General features: G+C 45.6%; 1 protein-coding gene and 1 long non-coding RNA gene across 2 annotated transcripts in view; one reads left to right on the top strand and one right to left on the bottom strand.

Moving 5' to 3' along the window:
• Positions 1-23,138, top strand: part of LOC135977175 (maestro heat-like repeat-containing protein family member 2B) — a 36,985-nt gene extending 13,847 nt beyond the window's left edge. Inside the window, exons 7-19 of the mRNA XM_065576482.1 lie at positions 3,277-3,429; positions 4,578-4,732; positions 5,847-6,009; positions 6,458-6,651; positions 11,502-11,639; positions 11,847-11,958; positions 13,662-13,808; positions 14,984-15,166; positions 16,075-16,230; positions 16,733-16,867; positions 17,149-17,251; positions 18,334-18,399; positions 19,512-23,138. Coding sequence (XP_065432554.1) covers positions 3,277-3,429; positions 4,578-4,732; positions 5,847-6,009; positions 6,458-6,651; positions 11,502-11,639; positions 11,847-11,958; positions 13,662-13,808; positions 14,984-15,166; positions 16,075-16,230; positions 16,733-16,867; positions 17,149-17,251; positions 18,334-18,399; positions 19,512-19,609 — 1,803 coding nt within the window. The 3' untranslated portion in view covers positions 19,610-23,138. The remainder of the gene's footprint in view (positions 1-3,276; positions 3,430-4,577; positions 4,733-5,846; positions 6,010-6,457; positions 6,652-11,501; positions 11,640-11,846; positions 11,959-13,661; positions 13,809-14,983; positions 15,167-16,074; positions 16,231-16,732; positions 16,868-17,148; positions 17,252-18,333; positions 18,400-19,511) is intronic.
• An 80-nt stretch (positions 23,139-23,218) lies between these two features.
• LOC135977213 (uncharacterized) lies at positions 23,219-24,657 on the bottom strand. The gene is made up of 4 exons (XR_010594536.1): positions 24,529-24,657; positions 24,374-24,431; positions 24,196-24,261; positions 23,219-23,725 (listed from the first exon to the last, which is right to left on the bottom strand). It is a non-coding gene; the product is annotated as an uncharacterized LOC135977213 (long non-coding RNA).
• Positions 24,658-27,946: the final 3,289 nt, after the last annotated feature.

The raw sequence follows: 27,946 nt of genomic DNA, 5'->3' as shown, positions 1-27,946 counted from the left end.
TGCTGAGACTGCAGTCCATGCCATCCTCTAGATCATTAATGAAGATATTGAACAAAACCGGCTTCGGGACCGACCCTTGGGGCACTCCGATTGACACCGGCTGCCAACTAGACCTGGAGCCATTGATCACTATTCGTTGAGCCCGACGATCTAGCCAGCTTTCTGTCCACCTTATAGTCCATTCATCCAGCCCATACTTCTTTAACTTGCCGGCAAGAATACTGGGGGAGACGGTATCAAAAGCTTTGTTAAAGTCAAGAAATAACACATCCACTGCTTTCCCCTCATCCACAGTCAGTTATCTCCTCATAGAAGGCACTTAGGTTAGTCAGGCATGATTTGCCCTTTGTGAATCCATGCAGACTGTTCCTGATCACTTTCCTCTCCTCTAAGTGCTTCAGAATTGATGCACCTACTCCATGATTTTTCCAGGGACTGAAGTGAGGCTGACTGGCCTGTAGTTCCCTGGATCCTCCTCCTTCACTTTTTTAAAGCTGGGCACTACATTAGCCTTTTTCCAGTCATTTGGGACCTCCCCCGATCACCATGAGTTTTCAAAGATAATGGCCAATGGCTCTGCAATCACATCCGTCAACTCCTTTAGCACCCTCGGATGCAGCGCATCCGGCCCCATGGATTTGTGCTCATCCAGTTTTTCTAAATAGTCCCGAACCACTTCTTTCTCCACAGAGGGCTGGTCACCTTCTCCCTATACTGTGCTGCCCAGTGTAGCAGTCTGGGAGCTGACCTTGTTCGTGAAGACAGAGGCAAAAAAAGCATTGAGTACATTAGCTTTTTCCACATCCTCTGTCACTAGGTTGCCTCCCTCATTCAGTAAGGGGCCCACACTTTCCTTGACTTTCTTCTTGTTGCTAACATACCTGAAGAAACCCTTCTTGTTACTCTTAACATCTCTTGCTAGCCACAACTCCAAGTGTGATTTGGCCTTCCTGATTTCACTCCTGCATGCCTGAGCAATATTTTTATACTCTTCCCTGGTCATTTGTCCAATCTGCCACTTCTTATAAGCTTCTTTTTTGCGTTTAAGGTCAGCAAGGATTTCACTGTTAAGCCAAGCTGGTCACCTGCCATATTTACTGTTCTTTCTACACATTGGGATGTTTTTTTCCTGCAACCTCAATAAGGATTCTTTAAAATACAGCCAGCTCTCCTGGACTCCTTTCCCGCTCATGTTATTCTCCCAAGGGATCCTGCCCATCAGTTCCCTGAGGGAGTCAGAGTCTCCTTTTCTGAAGTCCAGCGTCCATATTCTGCTGCTCTCCTTTCTTTCTTGTGTCAGGATCCTGAACTCGACCATCTCAAGGTCACTGCTTCCCAGGTTCCTATCCACTTTTGCTTCCCCTACTAATTCTTCCCTGTTTGTGAGCAGCAGGTCTAGAAGAGCTCTGCCCCTAGTTGGTTCCTCCAGCACTTGCACCAGGAAATTGTCCCCTACACTTTCCAAGAACTTCCTGGATTGTCTGTGCATCGCTGTATTGCTCTCCCAGCAGATATCAGGGTAATTAAAGTCTCCCATGAGAACCAGGGCCTGCGATCTAGTAACTTCTGCTAGTTGCCAGAAGAAAGCCTCGTCCACCTCATCCCCCTGGTCTGGTGGTCTATAGCAGAGTCCCACCACAATCATCACCCTTGTTGCTCACACTTCTAAACTTAATCCAGAGACTCTCAAGTTTTTCTGCAGTTTCATACCAGAGCTCTGAGCAGTCATACTCCTCTCTTACATACAATGCAACTCCCCCACCTTTTCTGCCCTGCCTGTCCTTCCTGAACTGTTTATATCCATCCATGACAGTACTCCAGTCATGTGAGTTATCCCACCAAGTCTCTGTTATTCCAATCACATCATAGTTCCTTGACTGTGCCAGGACTTCCAGTTCTCCCTGCTTGTTTTCCAGGCTTCTTGCATTTGTGTATAGGCACTTAAGATAACTCGCTGATTGTCCCGCTTTCTCAGTCTGAGACAGGAGTCCTCCCCACTTGCACTCTCCTGCTCGTGTTTCCTCCCGGTATCCCATTTCCCCACTTACCTTAGGGCTTTGGTCTCCTTCTCCCGGTGAACCTAGTTTAAAGCCCTCCTCACTAGGTTAGCCAGCCTGCTTGCGAAGATGCTCTTCCCTCTCTTCGTTAGGTGGAGCCCGTCTCTGCCTAGCACTCCTCCTTCTTGGAACACCATCCCGTGGTCAAAGAATCCAAAGCCTTCTCTCCGACACCACCTGCGTAGCCATTCGTTGACTTTCACAATTCGACGGTCTCTACCCAGGCCTTTTCCCTGCACAGGGAGGATGGAAGAGAACACCAATTGCACTTCAAACTCCTTTATCCTTCTTCCCAGAGCCACGTAGTCTGCAGTGATCCCCTCAAGGTCATTCTTGGCAGTATCATTGGTGCCCACGTGGAGAAGCAGGAAGGGGTAACGATCTGAGGGCTTGATGAGTCTCGGCAGTCTCTCCGTCACATCGTGAATCCTAGCTCCTGGCAAGCAGCAGACCTCTCAGTTTTCTCGGTCGGGGCGGCAGATAGATGACTCAGTCCCCCTGAGGAGGGAGTCCCCAACCACCAACACCTTCCTCCTTCTCTTGGGAGCGGTGGTCGTGGAACCCCCATCCCTAGGACAGTGCATCTCATGCCTTCCAATCGGTGGAGTCTCCTTCTGCTCCCTTCCCTCAACTGTATCATCTACTCCACTCTCCACATTAGTACCTCTGGAGAGAACATGGAAACGGTTGCTCACCTGTATCTCCATTGCTGGTACATGGACGTTCCTCTTTCTTCTTCTGGAGGTCACATGCTGCCAATTTTCTTCACCATCCCTCAGTCCCCTCTGCGCAACCTGCTCCGATTCTTCAGAATGTTGTGCCTGTAGAAGCATATCCTGACATCTGTCCAGGAAATCTTCATTTTCTCGTATGCAACACAGGGTTGCTACTTGTTTCTCCAGACCTCGAACCTTCTCTTCCAATATGGAGACCAACTTGCACTTTGTACAGACAAAGTCGCTTCTGTCCTGTGGAAGAAAATGTTGTGCTAACTGTGCAACAGAGGCTTTGCCTCTAACCTGATATCATTAGTGTAGAATACAAAAATGTCGTATATAGACTATAGAGAGAATTGTAATCACAAATGGCTCACTAGACATGAGGCTAATTAACAATTTGCTGATGCATATATCTTTCCATAGAGATATTAGGCCTCCATTTTTAAAAGTGCTGGAGCCAAACATCATTGCAGGCTCTCCTGTTTTTGATTTGTTCCCAGGTTATTAGTGAGTACTTCCCCACAGAACAGGCCACAGACTTTATTCACTCCACACTGGATGTTATGCTGTCTCCTAGCCCCACCTGTGCCACAGCAGCTGGACTGTGGATGAAGATCATCCTGGAGGAGTGTGGAGATGCCATGCTCGACCAGGTAAAATGGGAAACTGGAGAGGTTTTCTGCCTAAACTCTAGGCTTTTAGAGCTTTGCCCTCATGTGTAATGAACAACAATCTTGCTGTTTCTCCCCCTCGAACATAGAGTCAATCCCATCTCTGTTCCTACCCTAAGATAGGCAATGGCAGAATCAATCGCAGTAGACAGAGATAATCCAAGGGAAAAGGAAGATGGTCGGTTATTTATTTGTCTAGCTTGTTGCCACAGTATTCAGCCAAGAAAGGCTTGAAAAAACAGACTCTGGGGAAAATACAACAAGACAGAATGATTGGCACTTGGAGGCATCCAGTTCTTAGGAGGCCTATGGCTAAGGGCTACCTGGATAAAAATAGCACTGTGGTCATTCCCAGTCAGTCTGGAGCCTGGGTTCTGAGACCCACCCTCTTGCCAGGTTTCAGAGCCTGGGCTCCAGCCCGAGCAGGAACTGCTACACTTTTACACTGCTGTGGGATTTTTTGCTGTGTAGATGTACCCTTTAAGAATAGAAGGGAGAGAGAAAACTATAGTGTCTTTGGGATCCACTATTTATATGCCTTATTCTGGAGCCCAGTGCATTAGGGCTAGATGAAAGGAGCACTCCACAAATCTTCTAAAAAGGCTGGTGAAAGGCCTCAGGACAGGGAAGCCTCGCAGCAGAACTGCCATGTTTACCCAGTGTTTTGAAGATGTGAAGGGCTAGGAATGACTATGAGAGGTCATCACCTGTTCATAGTCCCAGGCATTTGCACACTGTGTTTAAAACACTTGCATATTTTGTGCTTGTGGTTGTTTATGAACTCTGCATTCTTCGAGGCAAATGGTCGGGATTTGGCTGCTTAAATCACACCTGCAAAATGTGGGCAAGCAAAGCCTTCTTTTGTGCATGCGAACTGGTTTATTTAATGCATAGCTGGGCACCACCACATTAAATTACCTGGTATGTATATGTGTGTGTCAGTGTTAATTTTTACAGCCAAGTGTGGGCAATTTTTGTGGGTTAAAGTTACGCAGACATATTTGAAGATTTGTTTCTTGAAGTGAGGAATTTCTAAAAAAGCAGCAACTGGCTAAATAAAGGTTTTTATTCTGTAGAATGAATGGAGAGAAAGAAAAAGAGACATTTCTTTCTGGTTTTGTTCCTTCCAGGTGCCAGATATCATGAATAAAATATATAGCTGCATGCCTACTATCCAGGAGGGCAGCTTGAAGCAGTTCCTGGTGGAGGCAGTGTGCAGTCTCGCTCACCATCACGTAGAGGCAGTGATCTCCAGCCTCCTCACAAAACGTCTGCCGATGGACAGGTATATACCGCTACCTATTGCATTCGTCTTGGTAAAACATGGATCCCACAGCCTTACTGGGAGATGTAGGGCTTTCTTTAAGCAGCAGAGAGTTTGGAATAATTCCTAAAGTTTAATAGCCTGGGTCTTTCTGCAGGAAGGTCCAAGAACATGTTAAGGTGGGGTGCGGAGAGAAATTAAGTGTCATTCTGTTTCCATTAATTAATAGCTGCTTTGACATCCTAAAGACCTATCTTTACTGGTATAACTGGAGGATATTGTTGGAAACATCTACCTCTCTAGACACCTGAATTGACCTGACTCTGGAAATTAGCAGTGGCTGTTGGTTTCCTGGTAGCATGATAGCTTCAAGTCCAATTATTCTGGCTAATGACAAAGAATAGGGCCAATATTGTCATCAGACCTCCGCTTGGTATCAGTGAGGGTGTGGCTGCTAGAATAGAGTTGCTGTCCTGGGTACTTAAAACTGGACTGGAAGCAGATCCATCATTTCATTTAAAGCCCCCTAACTGAGTTATCAGTTATCAGTGCTGGAATCTAAGACCATAAGAATGGCCATACTGGATCAGACCAAAGGTCCATCTAGCCCAGTATTCTGTCTTCCGACAGTGGCCAGTGCCACATGCCCCAGAGGGAATGAACAGAACAGGTAAATGTCAAGTGATCCAGCTTCTGGCAAACAGAGGGTAGGGACACCCTTTGTGAAGGGGACATAGGATGGCCATGAATATTCGTTCTCATAGTTGTATATCCAGTTAGAAGGAATATTGCTTTTCTTTCATCAACTGCCTTCCAAACCCCAGATCTTTGGAGCCACATGTTCATGATTCCATATTTACTGGGAAGAGGGAAAACAGGAACTGAGGTTGGCGCTCTGTGTCCTGTCCTTCTGCAGTCTAGTAGTAATGGTGAGGCTGCAGTACGACTAGGTCACTTAACCTAGTTCTGTAACTGGAAACTCAATATTGAAACACGAGGAGCGTTAAAGGAGGACAGTAATCGTAACTTTCTCATCATTGGCAAGGAGAAAATTTGGTCTTTACTTAAATATGACGCATTCAGTCTGAGCCACAAAAGTGTCCAGGGGTCACATGTAACTTCTGTTAAATTGCAGTTACACCACTGAGCTGTGGAGATCTCTGGGGGGAGACCCCTTGCTTGCCACTCAAGTCCTACAGGTCCTGAAAGACAAGATAAAGACTCCAACAAGCCAAGAAGGCCGCATCACTTCAGAGACTGAAATCGACAGGGATTTGGCAGCTGCTGAACCTCTCTCAGTAAGTAAAGACAGACATGTCTTTCAGGCTTTCCTCTGCCCTGTGACAATCCTGCTGATGGAAAGCTAGAAGTGTGGTATAATATTGCTGTGTGGGCACTTCTCTTCTGATGTACTATTTCCTTCAGTCCAGTTCTGCTGTCTGTGGAACAAATACGGCAGTTTTAGAGTATGTGGCTGATTTACTTAATAACATCTGGTAATTAGCAAGTCTTTGAACCAGGTTTCTCACAGTGCTTTGCAAATATTCCTTAGGACTCACAATATGCCTTGGTAGGTCATACACATTTTTACAGATGTGGGAAACTGAGCCACGAGTTAAGCGAGTTGCTCGCAGTCATTCAAGTTACTGGCAGAAGTGAGAATTTAGTACAGCAGATCTCAGAAGGGGAGAGAGGGTGTGATGGTGTTGGGAAGAGCTCTCAGTTTTTACCATTCTCTCCTTTCAGGCAACATGTGCCATCTTTGAGGTGGTGTCAGCACTGCAGTCGAGCAAAGCTGTGCAGGAGCTGCTCCCAGAGTTGTTTCCTGTTCTCCTGCAGCAGATCAGCCGAACCCTAGGACAGGAGATGCCTTTGCCAAGGATAAGCAGCCGGGGGGAATACCGAAAACACCTACAACATACTAAGGACAAGCCTTGCCGGTAATTAGAAGGAAGGGAGAGAAACAAAGAGAATTCTAATAGAGTTGTGTGACACTCCTAAGGAGTTCCCAGGGTTATGAGGCACCTTACCATTGCCTGCCCTTAGAGTGAGGAAGTCTTGTCTGTGTCTCCTGTGGGTCAGTTCCCTGAAATGACCAGGCTCTGGCAAAACAAACACTGCCATCCAGGCCTCCTCAGACTCTTTGTACAGGTTAGTGATAGGCACACACCAACCCCCGAGTCTTCTGACCGTTCTGTAGTGTCCAGACCTTTATCCACTGAACACCCACAGAATTACCAGGCCTGCTGTTCCCAATGGAACAGTATACACCAGTTTATTACTTATACTTTAGACTCTATACTTTATACTTTATTACTTATACTCTATACCGCAAAACACACAGCACTTAGGTATATTTATAGTGAAAACAAGAACAGAGATGATCAAAGAACAGAGATTCCAGTGATAGTGAGTAAGAATGCAAGCAAAAAATGGTTACATGTAAAATGAAATCATAACATGCTCCTAGAGACTAAACTTAACCAACAAGTTAACCTCCTGTCTAAAGATGTTCCTCACCCAAAGTTCTCAACCAAGCCTGATAGCGACCCCGCTGTCCATCTCGCTGTCCATCGACTTCCTAAGTGAAGGATGCCAGGGTGTCTTCTTTGTCCCCCAAATATACTAGAGCAAACCTTTGATGTGTACCCCAAAATTGGGTCCCCACTCCTGTCTACTTCCTGTTACTTTTCTTTCTTTGAAGTTCTCACAGTCCTTCTGAACTGAATGTGAACTCTACATGCTTAATTTACAGGTAAACAAACAGATGGATAAACATTTCTTGCCTGAAAGAAAACTATTTTTTCACTTTTCCTGGTGACTAGTCCCTAGACACAGATCATAAGAATGTAATTTTCAATGCATATACATGACTCTTTACACCGCATGTGTACATGTGTTTCACAATGATATTGGTGACATGGGCTTTTATTTGAGACTCACATGGCAATCTTTTAGTGAACTAGAATTAACATACCAGACCCCTCGGCACCCACTCTGTGCCCCTCGCCAGTTAACACTAAGAGATTCCTGAGTCATCAGTTGACTTCAGCTCTTGTAGCCCATTAATGTACATTTCCCACCAATCTCACAACATTATTAGTTTCTATTATTGTTGTGTTTCTTTATTCCGTGCCAACAAGGTGCTCAAATTACAGACTTCATGGTTTTATCATGTCTCTGACTTTTCGTAGGAAACCAGGATCTAAACTCTATTCACGGATGGGCAGCGGGTATAAAATAAACATAGTGAAGTACTACTTCACATAACACATGGGCAACCTGTGGAACTCATTGCCAAGGGATGTTGTGAAGGCCAAAAGTATAACTGGGTTAAAAAAAGAATTAGATAAGTTCATGGAGGACAGGTCCATCAATGGCTATTAGGCAAGATGATCAGGGATGCAACCCCATGCTCTGGGTGTCCCTAGGCCTCTGTCCGCCAGAAGCTGAGACTGGACAACAGGGATTGGATCACTTCATGATTGCCCTGTTCTGTTCATTCCTTCTGAAGAAGCTGGCATTGACCATGGTTGGAAGACAGTATACTGGACTAGATGGACCATTGGACTGACCCAGTAAGGCTGATCTTATGTAGTGGCCACAGTCAGTCAGGTTTTCAAGCATGGGTGCCTAAGTTTTGTCCACAAAACTTGAATTTGTTCACATGGATGGGTACCTAGCTATGTGATTGCTGGCGCTGCAGATACAAGTGTATATTCTGCTCATGCTGTTGGCCCATGTGCAGGCCGATTTTAGGTACCTATATGTGAGGGGTGGTATGCTGTGCCCCGGCCTCTTCCATGAACGCAGACTGCGCTTAGTACCTCCAAAGTGTTCTAGGGATGCCTGCTCCTGAGATCCTAGTGATAAGGGCTCTGATGACTGTTTGACCCCAATGGATGATCTTAACTCTTGACCTTTGTTTTCTTTCTCCTCCCTCTTGTCTCTCAGGGGACTTCTCCGTCCTCACCTTCTCTGTGGCTTGTACTTTCATGTCTAGGTTCCTCCACCCCCTTTACATACATGTCCTCTTTACCTGGCCCTGAACGTTTTATTTCCACCCTCCTGGGCCTCCATAGATGCCTTGGTGTCCCTGTTAGAAAGGGATCCCAGTCCATGCCCAGTAGAAGGCAGTGGGGCAATCCATCCACTACCCCTACATGTTTCTGCCTAAACTTCCCCTTGATTTCCAGAGTCACCTCTGCCATTGGACAGAATTTAGTGTCCTCATGTACATAGTCAGTTTTGATCCAACCTCTGGGAAGTATCCAGTGGGGTTTCACTAACTCCTGCCCGATTAACAAACAGGATGAAGCTGTGTCCATTAGTCCCTTTGGTGGCTCCTCCCTACCCATACCGATATGGTAGGTACTTTCTTTTTTCTTCCCTGCCTGGGAGTCTTGTCCCAGCCATAAAACTGTGCAAACCCACATTCCATTTTAGGACAGTCTCTTTTTAGATGTCCTTCACGTCCATGTCGGTAGCACACTGTAGGCCAAGCTCCCACTACAGTTCTTTGAGGCACCTCCCTCTTCTTCTTGATGCCCTTCCCAGCTGGAGGCACTCTGGTCCTTCTCAAATCTAGTCCCTTAAACCACTGACTCACTCTGGGAATGTCCGCCTCTGCAAATTCCTCTGTAACTTTAACTGTGGGGTCCAGATTAACTGGCTGGCGCCACGTAACCCATGCTCGGGTATGCTCAGGGAGACTCTGAAGAAACTTGCAGAACCATGCAGTCCATGATCTCCCCCACAGTTTGAATATCTGGCTTTACCAGTGAGTGGCCCAATCTTTTAATTTCTGTCCAAATGCACAGAGGCATAATCCCTCAATCCATCTTTCAACTCTCCATTTCTGGCAGTACTTTTCTGTGGATAGGCCCCACCTAGTCCAGCATGGCTGCCTTAATCATGTCATAATCTCTTGCCCGCTAATCACTAAGAGCCATATATGTGCTTCCCCGGCTAAATAGGGTGTCAGTCGAAGGCCCCACATTGTTCTATCCCTATGAGGTCTCACTGCTGCTCCTTTAAGAGTAACCAAAAACACATCAGGGTTGTTAGCAGGTCCCATTTTATAGAGTCTGATCTGCTGTGCCTGGTTTCCATTTCCTGTCACAGGACTCGCCAAACTTTGGAGGAGTTGTTGCCAGACCTGGGCTTGCTCCCATATAAATTCCTGAAGGCTCTTTTGCTGTTAAACCTACCAGGCAAGCAAAGGCTGTTTTTCTGCATGGTGGGATTGTTGGAAGGTCTGTAGGGTCTTCTACACCAGCAGTTCTCAACCGGGCCGGTTTTAGGGGGTCCGCCAAGCAGGGCTGGCATTAGACTAGCTGGGGCTCAGGGAAGAAAGGTGAAGCTCTGAGCCCAGCCACGCTGGAGCCCTGAGGCCCAGCACCTGCACTAAAGCCCCGAGCCCCTGCACCCTGTGGAGTTAAAATCCGGAGCCAGGAGCCCCAAACTCTGATGCCTGGCAGGGCAGAGGCCTGGAACTGGGCCATGGAGTATTTGTAGCATGTTGAGGGTGGGGGGAGGCTCAGAAACAGAAAGGCTGAGAACCCCTGTTCTACACTTCTCTTTGCTGCTTCACCACCCATTTCAGTGTTCCCTCCATCACCCGGACTGCCAAACCTCTACACCGGCTTCTCCAGCAGGCTCTCCATTTGCATAGATAACAGGGAAATCCCTGATGAGCCCCCAGCTGTGACAGAGAGGGGTGTTGCACCCCCACATCTTCCACAAACACAGACCGCATTGAGACTTTCTTGCTTGTAAGCACCAACATATAGTCTATTTAATCCCCCTACCAATACATAGCACCTTTATATTTAAGTATCAAAGGGGTAGCTGTGTTAGTCTGGATCTGTAAAAGCAGCAAGGAGTCCTGTGGCACCTTATAGGCTAACAGACGTATAGGAGCATGAGCTTTCATGGGTGAATACCCACTTCTTCGGACGCATCCTATACGTCTGTTAGTCTATAAGCTGCCACAGGACTCCTTGCCACCTTTATATTGTATCTCAACTTTCTAAACTCTTCTCCAAAAGTGGGGGGTAAGGTGTTTCCACTCAGAGACCTCACTTTGTCAGGCTCTCCTAGCTTTTTGTCTTTCTGTTTCTCCTAGCATGACCAGACAGCAAGGGTGAAAAATCAGGACAGGGAGTGGGGGGAAATAGGCACCTGTATAAGATAAAGCCCCAAATATCGGGACATCTGGTCACCCAAGTTTCTTTCTCTGTTCCCCTCAAAGAGCTCCTGCCCATGTCCTTTTATACAGTTTCCCTGTTAATGGAATGATTGGTTCCTTGACTCACTAGCCCCAATCTGACCTCGTAATCAGGTACACCTCTGTCCAATTAGGCCTTCTGTGAGGAACCAAATTAGTACTAATAGTGACCAGAGTGCTGATTCAGCACTCTGTAACGTCATATCTGGAGATATGACCCCAAAATGTGCATTAGTGATCACCACACTCTATGCCCCCAGTGTTTGGGTCCTGATCATGTATCTTTTCCATATTATTGTATTCTGCTAGTGCCCATACTCCTTGCAGAAAGGGGAAAATGACTGCAAAATTTTGTCCCTAGCAAAACTAGTCATATGAGATGTATGAGACTGAAACTTACCTCCCGGTATCAAGTCCTTCCAGGGACACTGGTGTCCAGGATATTGCCAATGGATGAACTGTCGATGAACAGCAGACCTGACAAGTAACCGAGGCTTCCTCGCTCTGTTCAGGCTGCACCTTCCTACTGAATACTGCAGTTCTGTACCTCTCTTTCCCCAGGCTTTCTATCCAAGCATTAGAGGCTGTGCTTTCCAGAGCTGGGAATGAGAGACTGGGGAGAGCGCTCCGGGAGCAGAGAACATGGAGTCTGCTTGAAAACCCCAAGACTCACCATGAGGGAGTGTGTCTGCTGGTGAGGTAAGAGATCTAGGAGGCATCATTTTATCCTTGGGAATCAGTAGCAAATAGAGTGGCTGAGAGGGAACCTCCAGTTTATAGCTTTGTGGGGGTGCCCTGGGTGGAAACACACAGCTCCCATTCTTAGATATCAGTGCTGTATGCTCAGAGCAGCTGAGTGTTTGAAGTGTGCAATCTACCCCATAAGCGGTTTATTTTGTCTTCCAGTGTTCTGCTAAGAGCTGAACTAATAACACCTGAGATCTTACAGAGCCTCCTCCCCTGGGTGAATTCCCCAACAGAAAACCTCCGAGTCACCAGCACAGCTTTCCTTGCCCAGGTAAGACACAGGGTTCTGAAGAGCGGTTTCACCATTAGACCGTTGTCTCATGTTTGCCTTTCTTTCGGGAGTTGTACAGTTCAGTTCATAGGAGTAATTGTCATTTTAGATAGTAGTAGAATGGGTCCTCCTTTATATGGAAACTTCACAGGGAATTTCATTACACCTTTCTGAGTCATTCTCTCGCTGATATTTTTATTGCTGTCATTGCCTATGCCAGCTACACAACCACTGGTGCTGGCTGAGAGAGATACAGACAGAGTTTGAATTCCTGGACCTTTTCTGCCAAGTCCTAGTGCTGATACTAACCAACAGCTCCTGATTTTGGTTTAGCTCAGCAGATCTTCTGAATGAACCTAGTGTCCTAATACTATAAAATAAGCAAATACAAATACATTCACATCTATCTTAGGTTCTCATTACTGTAGTATCTGACTACCTCAAAACTCTTTAATGTCTGTATCCCCATGACACTCCTGGGAGATAGGGAAGCACAATGATTCCTATTTTACAGGCAGGGAGCTGATGCACAGAAGAATAAGTGACTTGCCCAAGGTCTTTGAGGGAGCAGGAAATTGAACCTGGGTCTCCTAAGTCCTGGGCTAGTGTGATAACAGCTGGACCATCCGCCCTTTCCACAGCCTTCCTCTAACATCTGCTTCATATTTCCCACTTATTCTAAGCAACTATCTTAGGGACTCATCTGGTTCTAAGAAAAACAATCAATCTGTGCCTGTGATGGGCTGTACCTGGGCTTTGAGGCTCCTTACAAGAGGCCCCGTGGTCCTACTACACCCTGCCCCAGGAAAACAGCCACAAATCTGGGTCTGACTAGAGAGGACTCATGAAAGCAGCCAATCAGAGCCCATCAGGCTCAGCTAAAAGGAGCTGCAGGGCCTTAGCAGGTCAGTTCCTGGCAGGACCTGGACGGGCAAGAAAGGGGGCTGCTCTCTGGCCACAGAAATTCAGGGGATAGCCAGAGTTTGATTCTGGCAGCATTTGCATAAGCTGGATTTGCAGGAAGAGGGTCCCTAAGAACTTTAACCCAGAGGTGAGGGTGAAGCTAAAAGTGGCCGGTAGGAAGAAGCAAAAATGAACTGAAATCAAGCAGTGCCTAGCTACTGTTTCCAGGGTCCATGGTTTGGAACCCAGAGTTATGGGCAGGCCCTGGTTCCCCCACCATCTACAGTGGCATAAGCCCCATGGAGGGGACAGTGCTTATGGAGAGCTTGAACAAAGGGCAGAATTTCAAGGACCCAGAGTTGGGGCGGGAGACCCTAGTGAGGGCAATGGGATTGTTCTTGACTACCCCAGAAGGGGTTCATTTGGACTTTGGGACGCAGCCAGAGGCCTGAGCCACAGAAGACTCACTAAGGTCGGCTGGCAGGGTGCGCCAGGGGTGAGAAAAGGACTGTGGTACCAGACCCAGCCACTAAGAGGCTCTCAAGAGGTGAGTGGATCCCTATAATTGTGCCCAAAAGGAAAGCTCCATGTTTTAAGACATTTCTCATTTGTGTGGAATAATAAAGTTACAGTGTCTTATATGCCAAGTATCAGAGGGGGAGCCATATTAGTCTGTATCCACAAGACTGTGGCTGTAGGAGGACTCCTTGTTGTTTTTAGTGTATTCCATGTCTGCTCAAATTATATTCCCAATCTTAATGATCATATTGGGGCTAATGGACATGTTGATTTTATTTCAGCTAATGAGTGATCCCATGCTCAGGGAGAAGAAGTTCCTTAAGTCCGTCTTGAGCATCTTGGAAGAAAGGTCCCAGGATAGGAACAGCATTGTCCGCCAGATGGCTGTGAGAGGCCTGGGAAATTTAGTCTATGGGGCGCCTGAGAAGGTAAGAGAGATTACTGAATAGAATGCAGCATAACTAGAGAAACCAAGAGAGAGAATTGTTCAGAGTTTACAGAGGCTGCACAAAATGCACTAGGCCAAATTCTGCTCTCTCATATACCCTAGTAACCTCTTTGCAGTAAACATAGAGCAAGCTGGATCCTTTGGTAAGCTGGGCATAAGTCAACAATGTGCGCTTTAATATGACCATATGTAAATGTATACATCTGGGAACAAAAAATGCAGGCCATACTTACAGGATGAGAGACTCTATCCCAGGAAGCAATGATGCCGAAAAAACCTTGAGTCATGGCAGATAATCAATTGAACATAAGCTCCCAATATGAAGTTGTGGCCAAAAGGCTGAAATAATCCTTGAAGATATAAACAGAGGAATCTTGAAGAAGAGTAAAGAAGTTATTTTCCCTCTGACTATGACACTCATGTGAGCACTGCTGGAATACTGTGTCCAGATCAGGTATCCACAATTCAAGAAGGATGCTGATAAATTAGAGAGGATTCAGAGAAGAGTCTCAAGAATTATCAAAGGATTGGAATATATCCCTTTAGTGATAGACTCAAGGAGCTCAATCTATTTAGCTTTACAAAGAGAAGGTTAAGGAGTGACTTGAGGACAGTCTATAACTACTCACATGGGGAATAAATTTTGATAATGGGTTCTTCACATTAGCAAACAAAGGTATAACAAGATTCAATGGGGAAAAATGAAGCTAGACTAATTCAGACTGGAAATAAGGCATACATTTTTAATGGTAATTTTAATTAACCATTGGAAGAATTTACCAAAGGTTGTGGTGGATTCTCTGTCACTAGCAATTTTAAAATCAAGATTGGATGTTTTTCTAAAAGATACATTCTAGTTCAAACAGAGACTATTTCGGGGAAGTTCTATGTTATGCAGGAGGTCAGACCGGATAATCACAATGGTCCCTTTTGGCCTTGGAATCTAAGTAACTAGGAATCTAATAATAGGATTACACAGGTGTATTATGGCACCAAGTTGGGCTCATTGTAGCTAGCACTTGGTCTGAAATATAGCTACAGGTCTCTGGGGGGAGACGGGGTTAATGAAATTCCCACAGCTTCATAACTGCTAAAGAAAACTTATTAGAAGTGTGATCAGTGATAAGTGTTCTTTAATGTCATATGTTTGTACAGGTGAAAAAGCACAAGAAGTTTCTTCTGGACATACTGATCGGGGCCTTACATGACATTTTCAGTTCGGAAGTCATTGGCGAGAGCATGAAAGCACTGGCCAAAGTCCTGAAGGAGCTAAAAGAGAAGGACATAGGTTCTTCCTTCAAAGACCTCACCCAACAGATCCGGACCTACTTTGACGATGTATGTGAACAAATCTCTCCAACCCCAGTTCAGCCGATCTTGATTAGACTCCATTTATAATGCGTGATGTGGACTCCCTGGGCATTGCTCATGTCGGAGTGAAGAGATTTTAGGCCCCAGGGAAGAGAGGTGTTTTACGGAGGAGGAGAACATTAGGAGGATGGGGATGACATCCCTGCTCCCACAGTCTCACCCTTCTATTCTTCTTTATTGCCACTGAGAACCTCAAAGAAAGTCTGAATACTAGATTAGATAGCTAGATAACCATGAAATGGGAGTTACAGAGTACAATAGAGAGTGTTGGGCCTGTTCTATACCATTTTTATGTGAGAGGGTTGGAATGATAATTCCGTTTTGCACAGAATTTAGAGATTTCAGATTTGGGTTTTGTTCCTATTTATGGGAACCCCTCTCCCCAAAGTTCAAAACTCTTTGTGAAACAGAATTACTATTCTCAACCTAGCTCTATTGGAAGCCTTGGCCCAGGCAGTCTGCTCTCAGACTATCCCGGTGCTGGGAACCCAGGAAACTCTGGGAGCTAGAGGTGCCAGGGAGTTGCAAATTTGAGAGCCAGGACTCCCAGGGTCCCAGAAGCTGGGGGCCTGGAAGCCCACGATCCCAATCAGCCTGCTAGATCGGCTGCCACAGAGCTGGATGGGTGCACTGGAAAGACACCAGGCAAGTTTCTAAGGACCCCTACCTGGCTTCCGGAGGAATTTCATCAAAACTGAACTGTCTCTAAAATATTTTGATGAATCAGCAAATTCAAACAAAAAATTGGTTAATTACCATTTTTCCGACTAGCTGTAGTTGGAATCACTCTACTTTAGCGTAGAAGAGATGGCTGTGCGAAGTGCATGATGTGATTGTCTCTTAGTTACTAACTTGCGGGGCTTTCTTGGCTGTAGGAGGATGATGCTCTTCGCTCAATGGCCTTTGTCCTATTTGGCATCCTGGCCCAGCTGACAAAGAGAAAATGGAAGACCTATTTCGCCGACCAGGTTAAACAGAGCTGGGTCACACTTCTGCTGCACCTGCAAGACCCAAACCCTGAGGTTTCAGTGGTAAGACCGACAGTGACTTATTTACTAAGCAAAAGGAATCTTCCTCCCAATGCCAGGGGAGCTCTGCTATTCCTGCCTGCTGTGGAGGCCCAAATTCTCCCCTCAGTTCATTGCCCTCCTGCTGAGTCAGTTCCAGCCAGGTTGGTCCATGGCTGCCTCACCAGAATCCAGGAGAGGTCATGGGTCTGACCCCGACAGGTCTCTGTTCCTGTCTGCCTCTGCACCCCAGGCCCCTGCCTCCCCAGAACAGAGAGACCACAGCTATGCCTGGTGCAGCAGCTTTCATCGGTATATCTGTTCCCAAAAGACATTGATGCTACCTCCAGGTTTCAGTTGAAGCTCCCCCGTCTATTAGTCATTCCTGCATGTTTTCTGCCAATTACATCCAGATGAATCCCTTTTTTTCATCCTGGAATAGATGAGCAGTCACGCAGATGAGTTCCCTTTGAATGAACATAGCACTCGGTAGGGAACAATTCAATGGTGTGACACTGTTTTTCAGGAATGCAGAGCTACGTTTCACCTCTGTTTCCCGTTTTTGGGACTGAAGAGACTCCAAAGGGCAATTAATGAGCACCTTGGTGGCACAGCCGAGCTGAAGCCTGAAGAGCTCCAGGTGGACATTTGCAGACACCTTGTGAGTGAGCTGTTGAACTGTCTGAGATTATTGACTGGAGTGGTGGTGTAGAGGTGGTGGTGGGGGGGGGGATGTGTGATGGACAATGTAAATAACTGTAAGAGTGGGATATATGACTGAGGGTGATGGGAAATGTAAATCTGCCACAGATTCCCATTGTTCCCACTTCTACCCAGCCACCTGTTCTCTCTCTTATTTACCTGTGGTTCGTAAAAGCATGTGCTGGCAGTCAAAGGGCACTTCTAGCCAGAGAGAGCTCATGTATCCCTGATTTCCTCTAGGCCAAAGAGAATGCAGAGCTGCTGGAGAAATTGTACCAAACCACCATCACGTACTTCTATAGCAGCTGGGAAGAGATCCGGGCAGTTGCAGCCAACTTAGCTGGTGAGAGATGATGCCCAGTGTCCCTTTTGGTATTTCCATTGAGGGAGACAGAAACAATCCCACTGTGCAGCGCTGAGCTACCATTAATCTCTCTGTGCCTCAGCTTCCCATCCATAGATGGAGATGTTAATATCCCTACCTCTCCAGTGTGGTGGATTAGTTGCTATCAAGTGCTTCAGGATCCTTGCAGGGAAAGCACGGTGCAGTCATTTAGTAGTAGAGGCAGGGACATTGTCACGTAGGGCATGGTTACACTTCGAGCTGGGAGTATAATTCCCAGCTTGATGAGACGTACCCGCACTAGTCCTGCGTGCTAAAAATAGAGAGTAGTTGCGATGGCAGGAGCAGCAGGAGGTTTAACCACCCCAAGTATGATCCCATCCAAACCCCAAAGTCTATTCTCAAGGTGGCTAGCTCCTCCCACTGCTCGTGCTGCCTTAGCTACATTCTAATGTTAGCATGCTATCGCTGTCAGAGCCAGTGTGGGCCTGTCCCATTGAACTGGGAGTGATACCCCTAGATCAAAGTGCAGACCTACTCACAGTGTTGTTCAGTGCTCCTCACTGCTACTTCATCATTGGGGGGCATGCAGCCCATCTCCCCATAGCGCCTGCTGTTTCAGGTTCCTGGCCACGCCACCTTGTCAAGGAAGCATTAGGTTCCTCCTCTTTGGCCCTGTGCCCTCTTCACCCTAGCACACCCATGTGAGACAGGCAGGCATTGTGGCCTACGTCTCACCTATCAGTCACCTTGTGAGATCCCTGCTTAGAACTCACTTATTCCTGGCCCCAGTCCTTTGCTCAGACCACTAGACCAAGACACTATCTTAGTATGTCTCCAATAACTGACAGCAGTGGCAAGAGGAACAAATGGGTTTTATGTAAACATTCTTTTTAAAAAATGCCTCTCTCATTCTCTTCAGTGTGGACTCTAAACTGCTCTAGCATCCTCTTGCCCACAGCTCACCCTTAGGCCCACAGTAGGAGATGCCAAAGACGTGTCTAGGGGCTGCTAATGTCACTTTGCACTCAACAAGGGAAGGTTTTATTATTGTTGTTATTTATTTTACATTGTGTATTTAGGCATCATCCTGGAACACACAGACAGGCAGCGTATGGAATGGCTGGACCTGGAACATCTGCTAATGTGTAAGTAATAAATACAGCTGAAGTCCTGTTCATTAGTGAGTTCTAAAGGAATTTGGCTGACAAGCCGCAGTAACCAATACCACTGGTGCAAAGTGCATCAGCCACACAGCAAAGGACAAATTCACTCTTGCCCAGTAGAAAGTCCACTTTAATTTTCCCGGAAGGAGGAAGCTGCAGAAGGTGTGATATGAGTCAGTACATCTCCTGGTTGTCCTGGCAATGCCCCCTCCACAGCCAGTGCTATCCACTCTTTGGGCTTTATTGGCTCTCTGTGGACTCCCCAGGTGAGAAGAAGTTGTAGCCACTTTCTGCTACCTCAAATTTCCCATCAGCAATTTTTCTTCCAGTAGGTGCCCTGTATCATGTATAAACCAGCTTGGACCTGGCCTCTGTTAAATTCCAGGTTTAGTTGAGCTCAGGCAGTGTCTCCTGAATGGAGATGGAAAATAAACTTAAAAGTGGAAGCTCTTGAAACAATGGGCCTTCTTCCATTTACAGCAGAGTGGATGACTTTCTGGTAGAGTCAGGGTCTCCCCACAGTGGGGAGCATGAAAGGGACCCAGTGGAGGAACCTAAAACTTTGTATTGGAGAGCTGCTGTAGCGTGGTATTTAGAGGTAATAAGTCTCCGGCTATTTCAGGCACAGGGGACTATAAGAAAAGTTTCAGAGTACTCTCACACTTATTATCAAACTGTCTGTACTCGGCTAGCTTGATTATCACTTCAAAAGTTTTTTTTCTCTTAATTAATTGGCCTCTCAGAGTTGGTAAGACAACTCCCACCTGTTTATGCTCTCTGTATGTATGTATATATATCTCCTCAATATATGTTCCATTCTATATGCATCCGAAGAAGTGGGCTGTAGTCCATGAAAGCTTATGCTCTAATAAATTTGTTAGTCTCTAAGGTGCCACAAGTACTCCTGTTCTTCTTTTTATAAGAAAAGTGAGGCATATTAATCTCTCAGGTAATTTCCATCCCAATAGAAGGACTGAGCCCAGTTTCACATTTTTCCATGTGATCATTCTGCTTAGGTAGTTCAAGGTTCTGTGATCACACTTAGCTGTGATTTGACAGTCTGTTCACTAACGTGTTGTCCTCTGTAATTTCAGCTCTCCAAGTCCTACAGAAAGACCCAAGTCCCACTGTCCAGCTGGTGGCAACTGAGATCATCAGTGACATCTGTTCTGGCCGAGTGATTGGGGAATGAAGCGCAACGGAGACAAACAGAAGAAGGTGCTCCAGTAGTATAAGGGCCCTACCATCATTCAAACGTTAACCCCACCCCTTGCCCACCGGTCACCAGAAGTCCCACACCCATGGGGTATTACTTGCGGGGTCAAGACGGACACATAACCAGAAGCAAGGTGTGTCATGTGGCCCCTCTAAGAACTCCTCCCACCGTCCTCTACCAATCAGGAGGGGTTTCAGCCACTGGGGACCACCAGTTTGACCAACTAGGGCGGGGAATTCTGGGGTGGGGTGACCCATCCGGAAGTGGTTCGTGTGACCCCCTCTAAGAACTCCTCCCACCACCCTTTACCAATTGCGATGGGTTTTGGCTGCAGAGGACTGCCCCAAGAGGAGATTTGGCCAAAATAGGGCAGGTTCTTGGATGGGGTGAACTGCCCAGAAGAGGGTCATGCGACCCCTCTAAGGACTCCTCCCCATGCCCTCTGCCAATCAGAGTGCAGAACCATCAACCCATAAGTCCCAGTACCGGGCAGAGGAGGCCATCTCTTATCAAGAAGACATGTTTTAGAAATTGTGGAAAGGCTGAGAGGAAACATGGACTCCTCTACCACCCCCGTGAGAACTTCAGACTTTGTTTTAGCCCCGAGGACCTTTGGACTTGTATGGAGAAATTGCTACAGCAGTGAGAGTTCCAAGGAGGGCCCTTTGACTCAACCGTTGATAGATACCTTGGAACCCGACCCCGAAACCCAAACCAATGAGTGTGACGGCCTCTCATTGTCCACCCCCCTAAAGTTGGAAGAGGATCATGGCTTGGGGGAGTCACCAGTGGACAAGGTGAACGCGAAAGACGTCGCTCAGGTAATCGCAAAGGAACACATCTAAGAAATTCTTTTTCGTGTAAGGGGCCGTTGATAAGACACGTGAGAGCTGCACGGTGTCCATGTTCACATATAGTCAAACAGAACGTTTCTCCTCTGATTTATCTCTATGATGTTGTCAAAAAACCCATATACAATCATATTGACGGGGACGGTAAAAGCCTTCCCAAAATGTATTTCTGCTCTCCCTTCTCCGTCATTTTCATAATCTCTTTTCTGTATAGGATACAAGCCTGTCTCAAAATTTTGACATCCTGCTGACAGTTGTACGCGAGCTCTTGTTGCAAGTCAAACGTCTCATACCTGTGGTCCCAATATCAGTCGAGAAACTCTGCTTTTTCCCTGGGCATCATGCTTTCTACACCATAGTGCTCCACACCAGGCATAGGCCCCGCTTAATTTTGATTTTCTCAAGTGTTAAAAAACAAAAATGTGGAAAATACCCTTTGTACCCTTCAAACCCCATCGCCTGCGGGAGCTTGCTAAGCTTCATGGGCAAGAAGTTTAAAGAGTCTATAAAACGAATGCCCAGGGCCTTAATTTGCACACACATTAGTTTACTACCCTGAGTGATCAGTTCTAGGTAATCTTTTCCTTCAGTAACTGTCTAACGATGAAGTACGCATCGTAACCTTTGGAATTGTGTGCTAGGAATGTGTAGTCCTGGAACTTTTTGCCAATAAAGGTCTTAACAACCATAGAAAGACACTCATCATCCTTAAATTCCCAGGACTTTTCCGGCTTTAGGGACATAGTGAAAATGTAATTGGGAGTGTGCAACCCACTCTCCTCCATCTATTCAAAATCATAAAAAAATATATATACTTTTCTGAGGATTCAGGCTTTCTAAGGCTGTCCATAAAACAGAGGTGACGTCTACATCACCAGTGATCAAAGCCTGACACTGCTTACAGCGCCTCCCTTTACACCTGTGCCACTTGTCCACGTAAGACTGACACTTATCACACAAAGTTTTAGACAGGCATTTGACTAGTTTTTTTGATGCACAGTCGATGTGTCTGTCTAAACACTCTTTGGACTGACAATATAGTCTACAGCTAGGACACCTCAGCTACATGCCCACGTTGTCTGAGCATGTTACGCTCAGGCAGAGGCGGCAACGATACCTGCAAGAGTGGTCGTTGACTGTACACTGTGTGGCAAAACTCACAATAATTTTTCGCTCTGAACAACTTTTTCACATCCAGAACCCCATAGTAATGCTCATCATGCAACAGGATGAAATAAGTCTTTGGGTACACTGGGCCCGTTTTAAAAAAGCCCCATCCACCTTTCGCCACATACAGCACCACCTGTATGTTGACTCCTAAATGCTGCTCAAACGTTGCTACATCACTGAGCATAACCTTTTTTTGATCCGACCACCCCAGTTTCTCATGCAACTTTCTTGCCCCCTCTCCCCGCCCTGCTAACAATTCCACATCCCTAGGTTTATGGTCGGACATGACGGCCAAGAGCCCACCCGCAAAACACAGATTGGTACCCATGTAAGTCAGGTCTACTGAACATTGTCTCTTTTTATGGATGATTTGATTACTGAGGATACTCTACGAATGCCCCCACCCCTGGTTTTACAACGGTCACAACGAGGTGCAATGTCCCATCAACATGCAACTCTCTATTGCTCTGTAGCAGCTTTGAGGTCTGATTTAAGAAATCCTCAGCAGAAAGCTCATCTCTAGTTCTTCAGACCAAAAACAAAGGGTTAGTTAAATTACGGCTCTCTAAACGTAGCTGAACATAATCATCAGGGCCTACCCTACCATTAACGGCATCGAGCACTAACTGTATTCCCCGGTGTATGGCTTCAACAACCTACTGAACTGAATTTATTCGCTCAAGATTGACAAAACGAAATTCCACACAATACACTGACCCCCCCCCCAAATCTAGGTAATTCATGTTGCCAACATCTCACTCTCTCCATATACACCTCTGCATTTTCAGGATTACTTGGGGGTTCCTCTACGGGACCATCAGTGGCATCTTTCTACATCAGATGCTATTTGAGAGTCAGACTCCGAGGTGCCTCCGTGAGGGTCATCGGGAGTAGATGGGGACCCATCTAGAGAGCCCTCTGGGGAATTTTCTAAACCAGACTCTGCGTGAGAGTCTGATTCCACCTCCCCATTTTCAGACAAGCCAGTTTGAGAGCCTCCAGTAGGGGGCATCTCTTTTTGTTTTTTCCCCTCATTACCTCTTTAGCTTTTTTAAAATTTTTACAGCGATCCTGGCCTGGAACTTTTTGGCAGCCATTTGTTTGTCCACCCAGCGCTGTCCCCCCTTTTGTTTACACCCGAGCTGATGTGTAGCCTTGAGGGTGCCCCTTTTACCCAGGCCCCTTTCCATGACTAGTCACGCCTGCTCAGAGCCACCCTTTGGAAAATTTGAAGTATTTTTCAAAAAGTCACCCGCCAAAGCTTTTGCATTTTTGATGTGGTTTCCAGCCCTCCTTCCTTTTAGGCCCCCTGAAGATACAGCGTTCACCAGTATTCTGAACGAAGCGTCATATTTTTCCCAAAAGTTTTTAGAATACCGTTCTTATAGAACCCCCGAGGATACTGCGTCCATCAGTTTTCTGAATGAAGCATCATACTTTTCCCAAATACTAGACTATGGGGGAAGCTGTGAGGAGCTTATGGTGTTGGGGGAATGGTTTGTCAGTTCTTGGTTTTTTATTCACAACCCCTAGAGCGCGTGCTGCAGGTTTGTGATGTGGGTGTTTTCGCTTAGTTTTCTCAGGGCTTGGTGTCGTGGTGGTCACTGAGGAACTGGAGTTGTGTTTGCATGGTTGGTTTTTACCAGAGTCTTTTGTTTTGTCCTTGGGTTTGATGCATATGAGGTTTGGACTGCCCTGATGCTTCATCTGCACTCTTGTGCTGTTTTGCCTTGTTAAAGGTCTCAAAGCAGATTTCTGGTTCTTTGGCAGTTCTGGTGGAGGTGTCCCTGTAGTTCTGACTATAGCATTGTCAGGAGAGCTGCACATGCCTGATTGGGGAGAAGGAACATATTACAAAACTTAACTTTTCCATCTTTCTCACCCACACCTTTGCATTTACTTAAAATACAAAACCTCATAAATTAACCAAATTCATAAACACAATATATTTACTGGGCTTCATCCATCCATCCATCAGTCACTGATACTGGTGACATTTTCTTTTCAGCTGTCTCTTTTCTTTTAAGCTTGTTTACCCTCTGGTCTAAGGGTCTCTCATGTTTTGACTGTACTGTGGAGCAGACAATATTATAAATCACATGAAACTGTCTTGTAAACTTAAGAATAAAATATTTATTTGGGTGTTTTTCTATTTAAAAAGTCATAGCTTTAAAACAAAACAATCCATTTCAGGCTGTACAACAAACAGGAGTTTTGAGTTTATTTCTACCACTTTAAAATAAAAAACAACAAACCCACATTTTTTTTAATACACCTCATTTTGCAAAATAAAAACCAAACTGCTTTTAAAATCAACTTTTAAAATCCAGTTTAAAACCATTTTGCACAGGAAAAAAAAACACCCTCTTAGTTTGAAACACACCATTACCATCAGTTTGCAGCCATATACTTAAAAAAACCCACCTATGTTTTACACACACACACACACACACACACACACACACACTTAAAAACACAGTTTGCAACAAAATACTGTTCAATAAATCCACATGCATTTAAAAGCCAATTGCAGAAAGTTACCTTCTACTACAGGATAAAGTGTTGCAGGCACATACTTGTTCTGTTTTTCCCCATGTGTGTTTGGGCCTTTGGATTAAAGAACAAGCAAAAATGTTTCTTAGTATTACCCCCAAATCTCTATACAACCTGTGTAATACCTGAAATTATTAAGCAAAACTACAGTTAAAATGGTTTTTACCTTGGCCTGGTGATGAAATGCAATTTAAAGTTACTGGTTCCATGCTAAACAGATCACACTGCAATAAACATAGGCATCATTATTTACTAAGACAACATGGCCAACAAGTGATATTATATAATATATATTTTCAGAGTTAAAAACAGGGAGCATACCTCCTCTTGCAGTCCAGCAGCCGTTCAAGAGAGTTTCTGTTGAAAAAGTATCAGAGGGGTAGCCGTGTTAGTCTGAATCAGTAAAAAGCAACAGAGGGTCCTGTGGCACCTTTGAGACTAACAGATGCATCTGAAGAAGTGAGGTTCTTACCCACGAAAGCTTATGCTCGCAGTACTTCTGTTTAGTCTCAAAGGTGCCACAGGACCCTCTGTTGCTTTCTGTTGAAAAAGACAGTCTCCAAAATACCTGAGGTTTTTATGCCATCCTAACCCTTTCTTTCAAACAGACTTCAAAATAGTAGCTAACAAGTTGATTTGATTGCTACAACTCTGGAATAATAGATACTTAAGGACTTTAGGCCCCTCCCTAACATTCCCTTTTGTGATCTAGGGTGGGGGAATTAAGTTGTCTGCACAACTGAGCTGCTTTTGGCTACATTTTTTTCCTTGTAGTTAAAATACATTTTTCTGTAGGGCCTTCTTACAGTATTAAACAGTAAATCCCCAATCCTTAGTGGAACTGCCCCATTCCCAAGTGGGGACCCTTTGCAGATATCAATACATGTCTTTGGGGCTTGTTTTTTTAAACATGTTTCTTTCATGCTTAAAGTTTGGGGTGGGGGTTTGAAATAAAATGGTTGTATCACAACCATAATAAGCACCCAGAGCTTTTAAATGTTTGATTGTCTTTAGAGCAAATGCTTGTTCTAAAGCATGGTGAAGGTTTGTGAACCCTCGAAACATTTCAGTTTTGGGTTAGACGCTTGTGTGTGGGTTGTTTTTTTGTTTTTGTTTTTTGGTAAATATATTCTTTTAAACGTTTAATGGCATTGAATTGCTAGAAAGAGTGACTCATAGCATTCAAACAACTCCTGGGGTCATATTTAAACTGTCCAATAGAGTTCTGCCAACTCCTGGGACATTTTAACTGTCTAATAGAGCTCTACCAACTCCAGGGGTTATATTTAAACTGTCCAATAGCATCTGCGAATTCCTGAGGTTTTATTTCATTTCATATTAATCAGAACTTGCCCACCCACCTCCCTTACTATGGGTGCACCCCAATCAAATTTATCCCTATGGCAACATGGGTATGTAATCATAATTACCTTCGCTATTCAGTGGGGGTGTGGTTAAAACCATTCAGTTCAACAGGATGAGTCAACTCTATTGTACTCAAACACATGTCTGAACCATCTCTGTTTGTTTGACTGGTGTAAGCAGAGTCAGGATGAGCTCTGCCCTGACATCTGGTGGTGAGTTGTGGAAAAGAACTTCAGGAACACATTTTTAGGATTTTTTCCCTTCCCACAACATACATTTCAGCTTTTTGCTGTAAATGGGTCTCTTTTACACAGAGACACAAGAGCTAGGTTCTCACAAACCATTTTTTTTAAGTATCAGGGGGTAGCCGTGTTAGTCTGTATCTACAAAAACAACAAGGAGTCTGGTGGCACCTTAAAGACTAACAGATTTATTTGGGCATAAGCTTTCGTGAGTAAAAACCTCACTTCTTCGGATGCATCCGAAGAAGTGAGGTTTTTACTCACGAAAGCTTATGCCCAAATAAATCTGTTAGTCTTTAAGGTGCCACCAGACTCCTTGTCATTTTTTTTAAATTGAAAAGACATACCGCTCCTTGAAAACAAACCAAGATGTTCCATCAAAACTTTTAGCTCACTTAAGGGCCAGAGACCTTCTAACAGAAACACAGATAGTCACAAAGCCCTTTTCAATAGATTTTTTAAAATTTACAGCTACCAAGTTTTATATTGCCTGTTTGTCCCCTCACCATTCTCTAACTTAATCCTTTTAGATTTCTTACAAATAGTCTTTTTCTTAAGCAGGACTCTGTCACTTTTAGTGCGGACCAGACGGTCAATATAACGCTGCAAGCAGGCATCTTCCAGTTTGGGCATTTCTTTAAAATGTGGCCAGGGTCTCCACTGAATTGCACAGCATTTATCAAGGTCACCCCTTGTGCTAACTGTTCTTGGGTTAGGCACAGACATTGCATAGCATAACCTATGGCAATAATAGTGTTCAATACGCTTTCCAAACACAGCTCAGCACACAGGCCCTGGAGTTTGCAGTTTACATTCATTGAAGTCCAAGTCACACGGTCATGGTGCCGTTGGGCTGGCGCATCTATGACACGGCCCTCACAATCTTCAAAAAGCTTTTCCCTAAGACAGTGATTAAGAATGGCATAAACAGCAACGCGTACAATAGTCCGCATAACTTTTTCACGCTCACGACATGGCACTGGCTCAGTGAGTTCTATCCCAAGCCTCCTCCTAAACTCCTCATAGCCATCATCTTCGGGGTTCATCTTCGCTGCTTGATGCAATGCTGACCATGGCCTCCGGTCCTCTAGAAAGGCATCGTCGAGCTGTCGAGAGATTTTTGGACAAGAAACAAGTGTAAGTTCCCACTGCTTGTTTTTAGATTTACACAACCCCAGGTTCCTAACCCCATTACACCCCATCATCGACCGTCACTTCTTAATCATTCATTTACCTGAGTGACATCTTTTCCATTCACCTTGTCCACCGGTGATTCCCCAAAGCCATGATCACCTTCCTCCTTCAGGGTGATGGACGACGAGAGGCCACCATGCTCATCGGGGTGTCTCCTGAGCGGTTGGGCTTTGGGTTCGGCTTCTGGCATATCCATCAATGGCTGGGCCAAAGGAATCCCCTCGGCTGCTCCCTCATCCACTTTGGAATTGTCGCTGCTGTAGCGCTTTCTCCACACAAGTCCAAAGGTCCTCAGAGCTAAAACAAAGTCCGAAGTTCTCACGGGGATGGTAAAGGACTCCCATGTTTCCTCTCAGCCTTGCCATAATTTCTAAAACACATCTTCTTGGTAAGAGATGGCCTCCTCTGCCCAGCGCTAGGACTTATGGGGTGATGGTGCTGCATTCTGATTGGCAGAGGGCATTGGAAGGAGTTCTTAGAGGGGTCACACGACCCTCTTCTGGGTGGTTCACCCCATCCCAGAACCTGCCCTATTTTGGTCAAATCTCCTTTCGGGGCAATCCTCTGCAGCCGAAACCCATCGCAATTGGTAGAGAGTGTTGGGAGGAGTTCTTAGAAGGGTCACATGAACCACTTCCGGACTGGTGACCCCACCCCAGAATTTCCCCCAATTCGTCAAATCTCCTCTCGGGGTGGTCCCCAGCGGCTGAAACCCCTCCTGATTGGTAGAGGGTGGTGGTAGGAGTTCTTAGAGGGGTCACACAAACCTCGGAACTCCCCCTGATTGGTCAAATCTTCTCTCGGGGCATTCCTATCAAGGGCAAAACCCATCCTCCTCCTTGTACATCAACTTTGTTGACTATGAGAAAGCATTCGATAGCGTGGATCGAGAGACTCTCTGGAAGCTCCTTTGGCACTATGGCATCCTAGCAAAGGTG

The sequence above is a fragment of the Chrysemys picta genome, chromosome 22 (assembly GCF_011386835.1).
Source record: "Chrysemys picta bellii isolate R12L10 chromosome 22, ASM1138683v2, whole genome shotgun sequence".
In the NCBI taxonomy this organism is placed as follows: Eukaryota; Metazoa; Chordata; order Testudines; family Emydidae; genus Chrysemys; species Chrysemys picta.
This window is presented reverse-complemented; position numbering and strand designations above follow the sequence as displayed.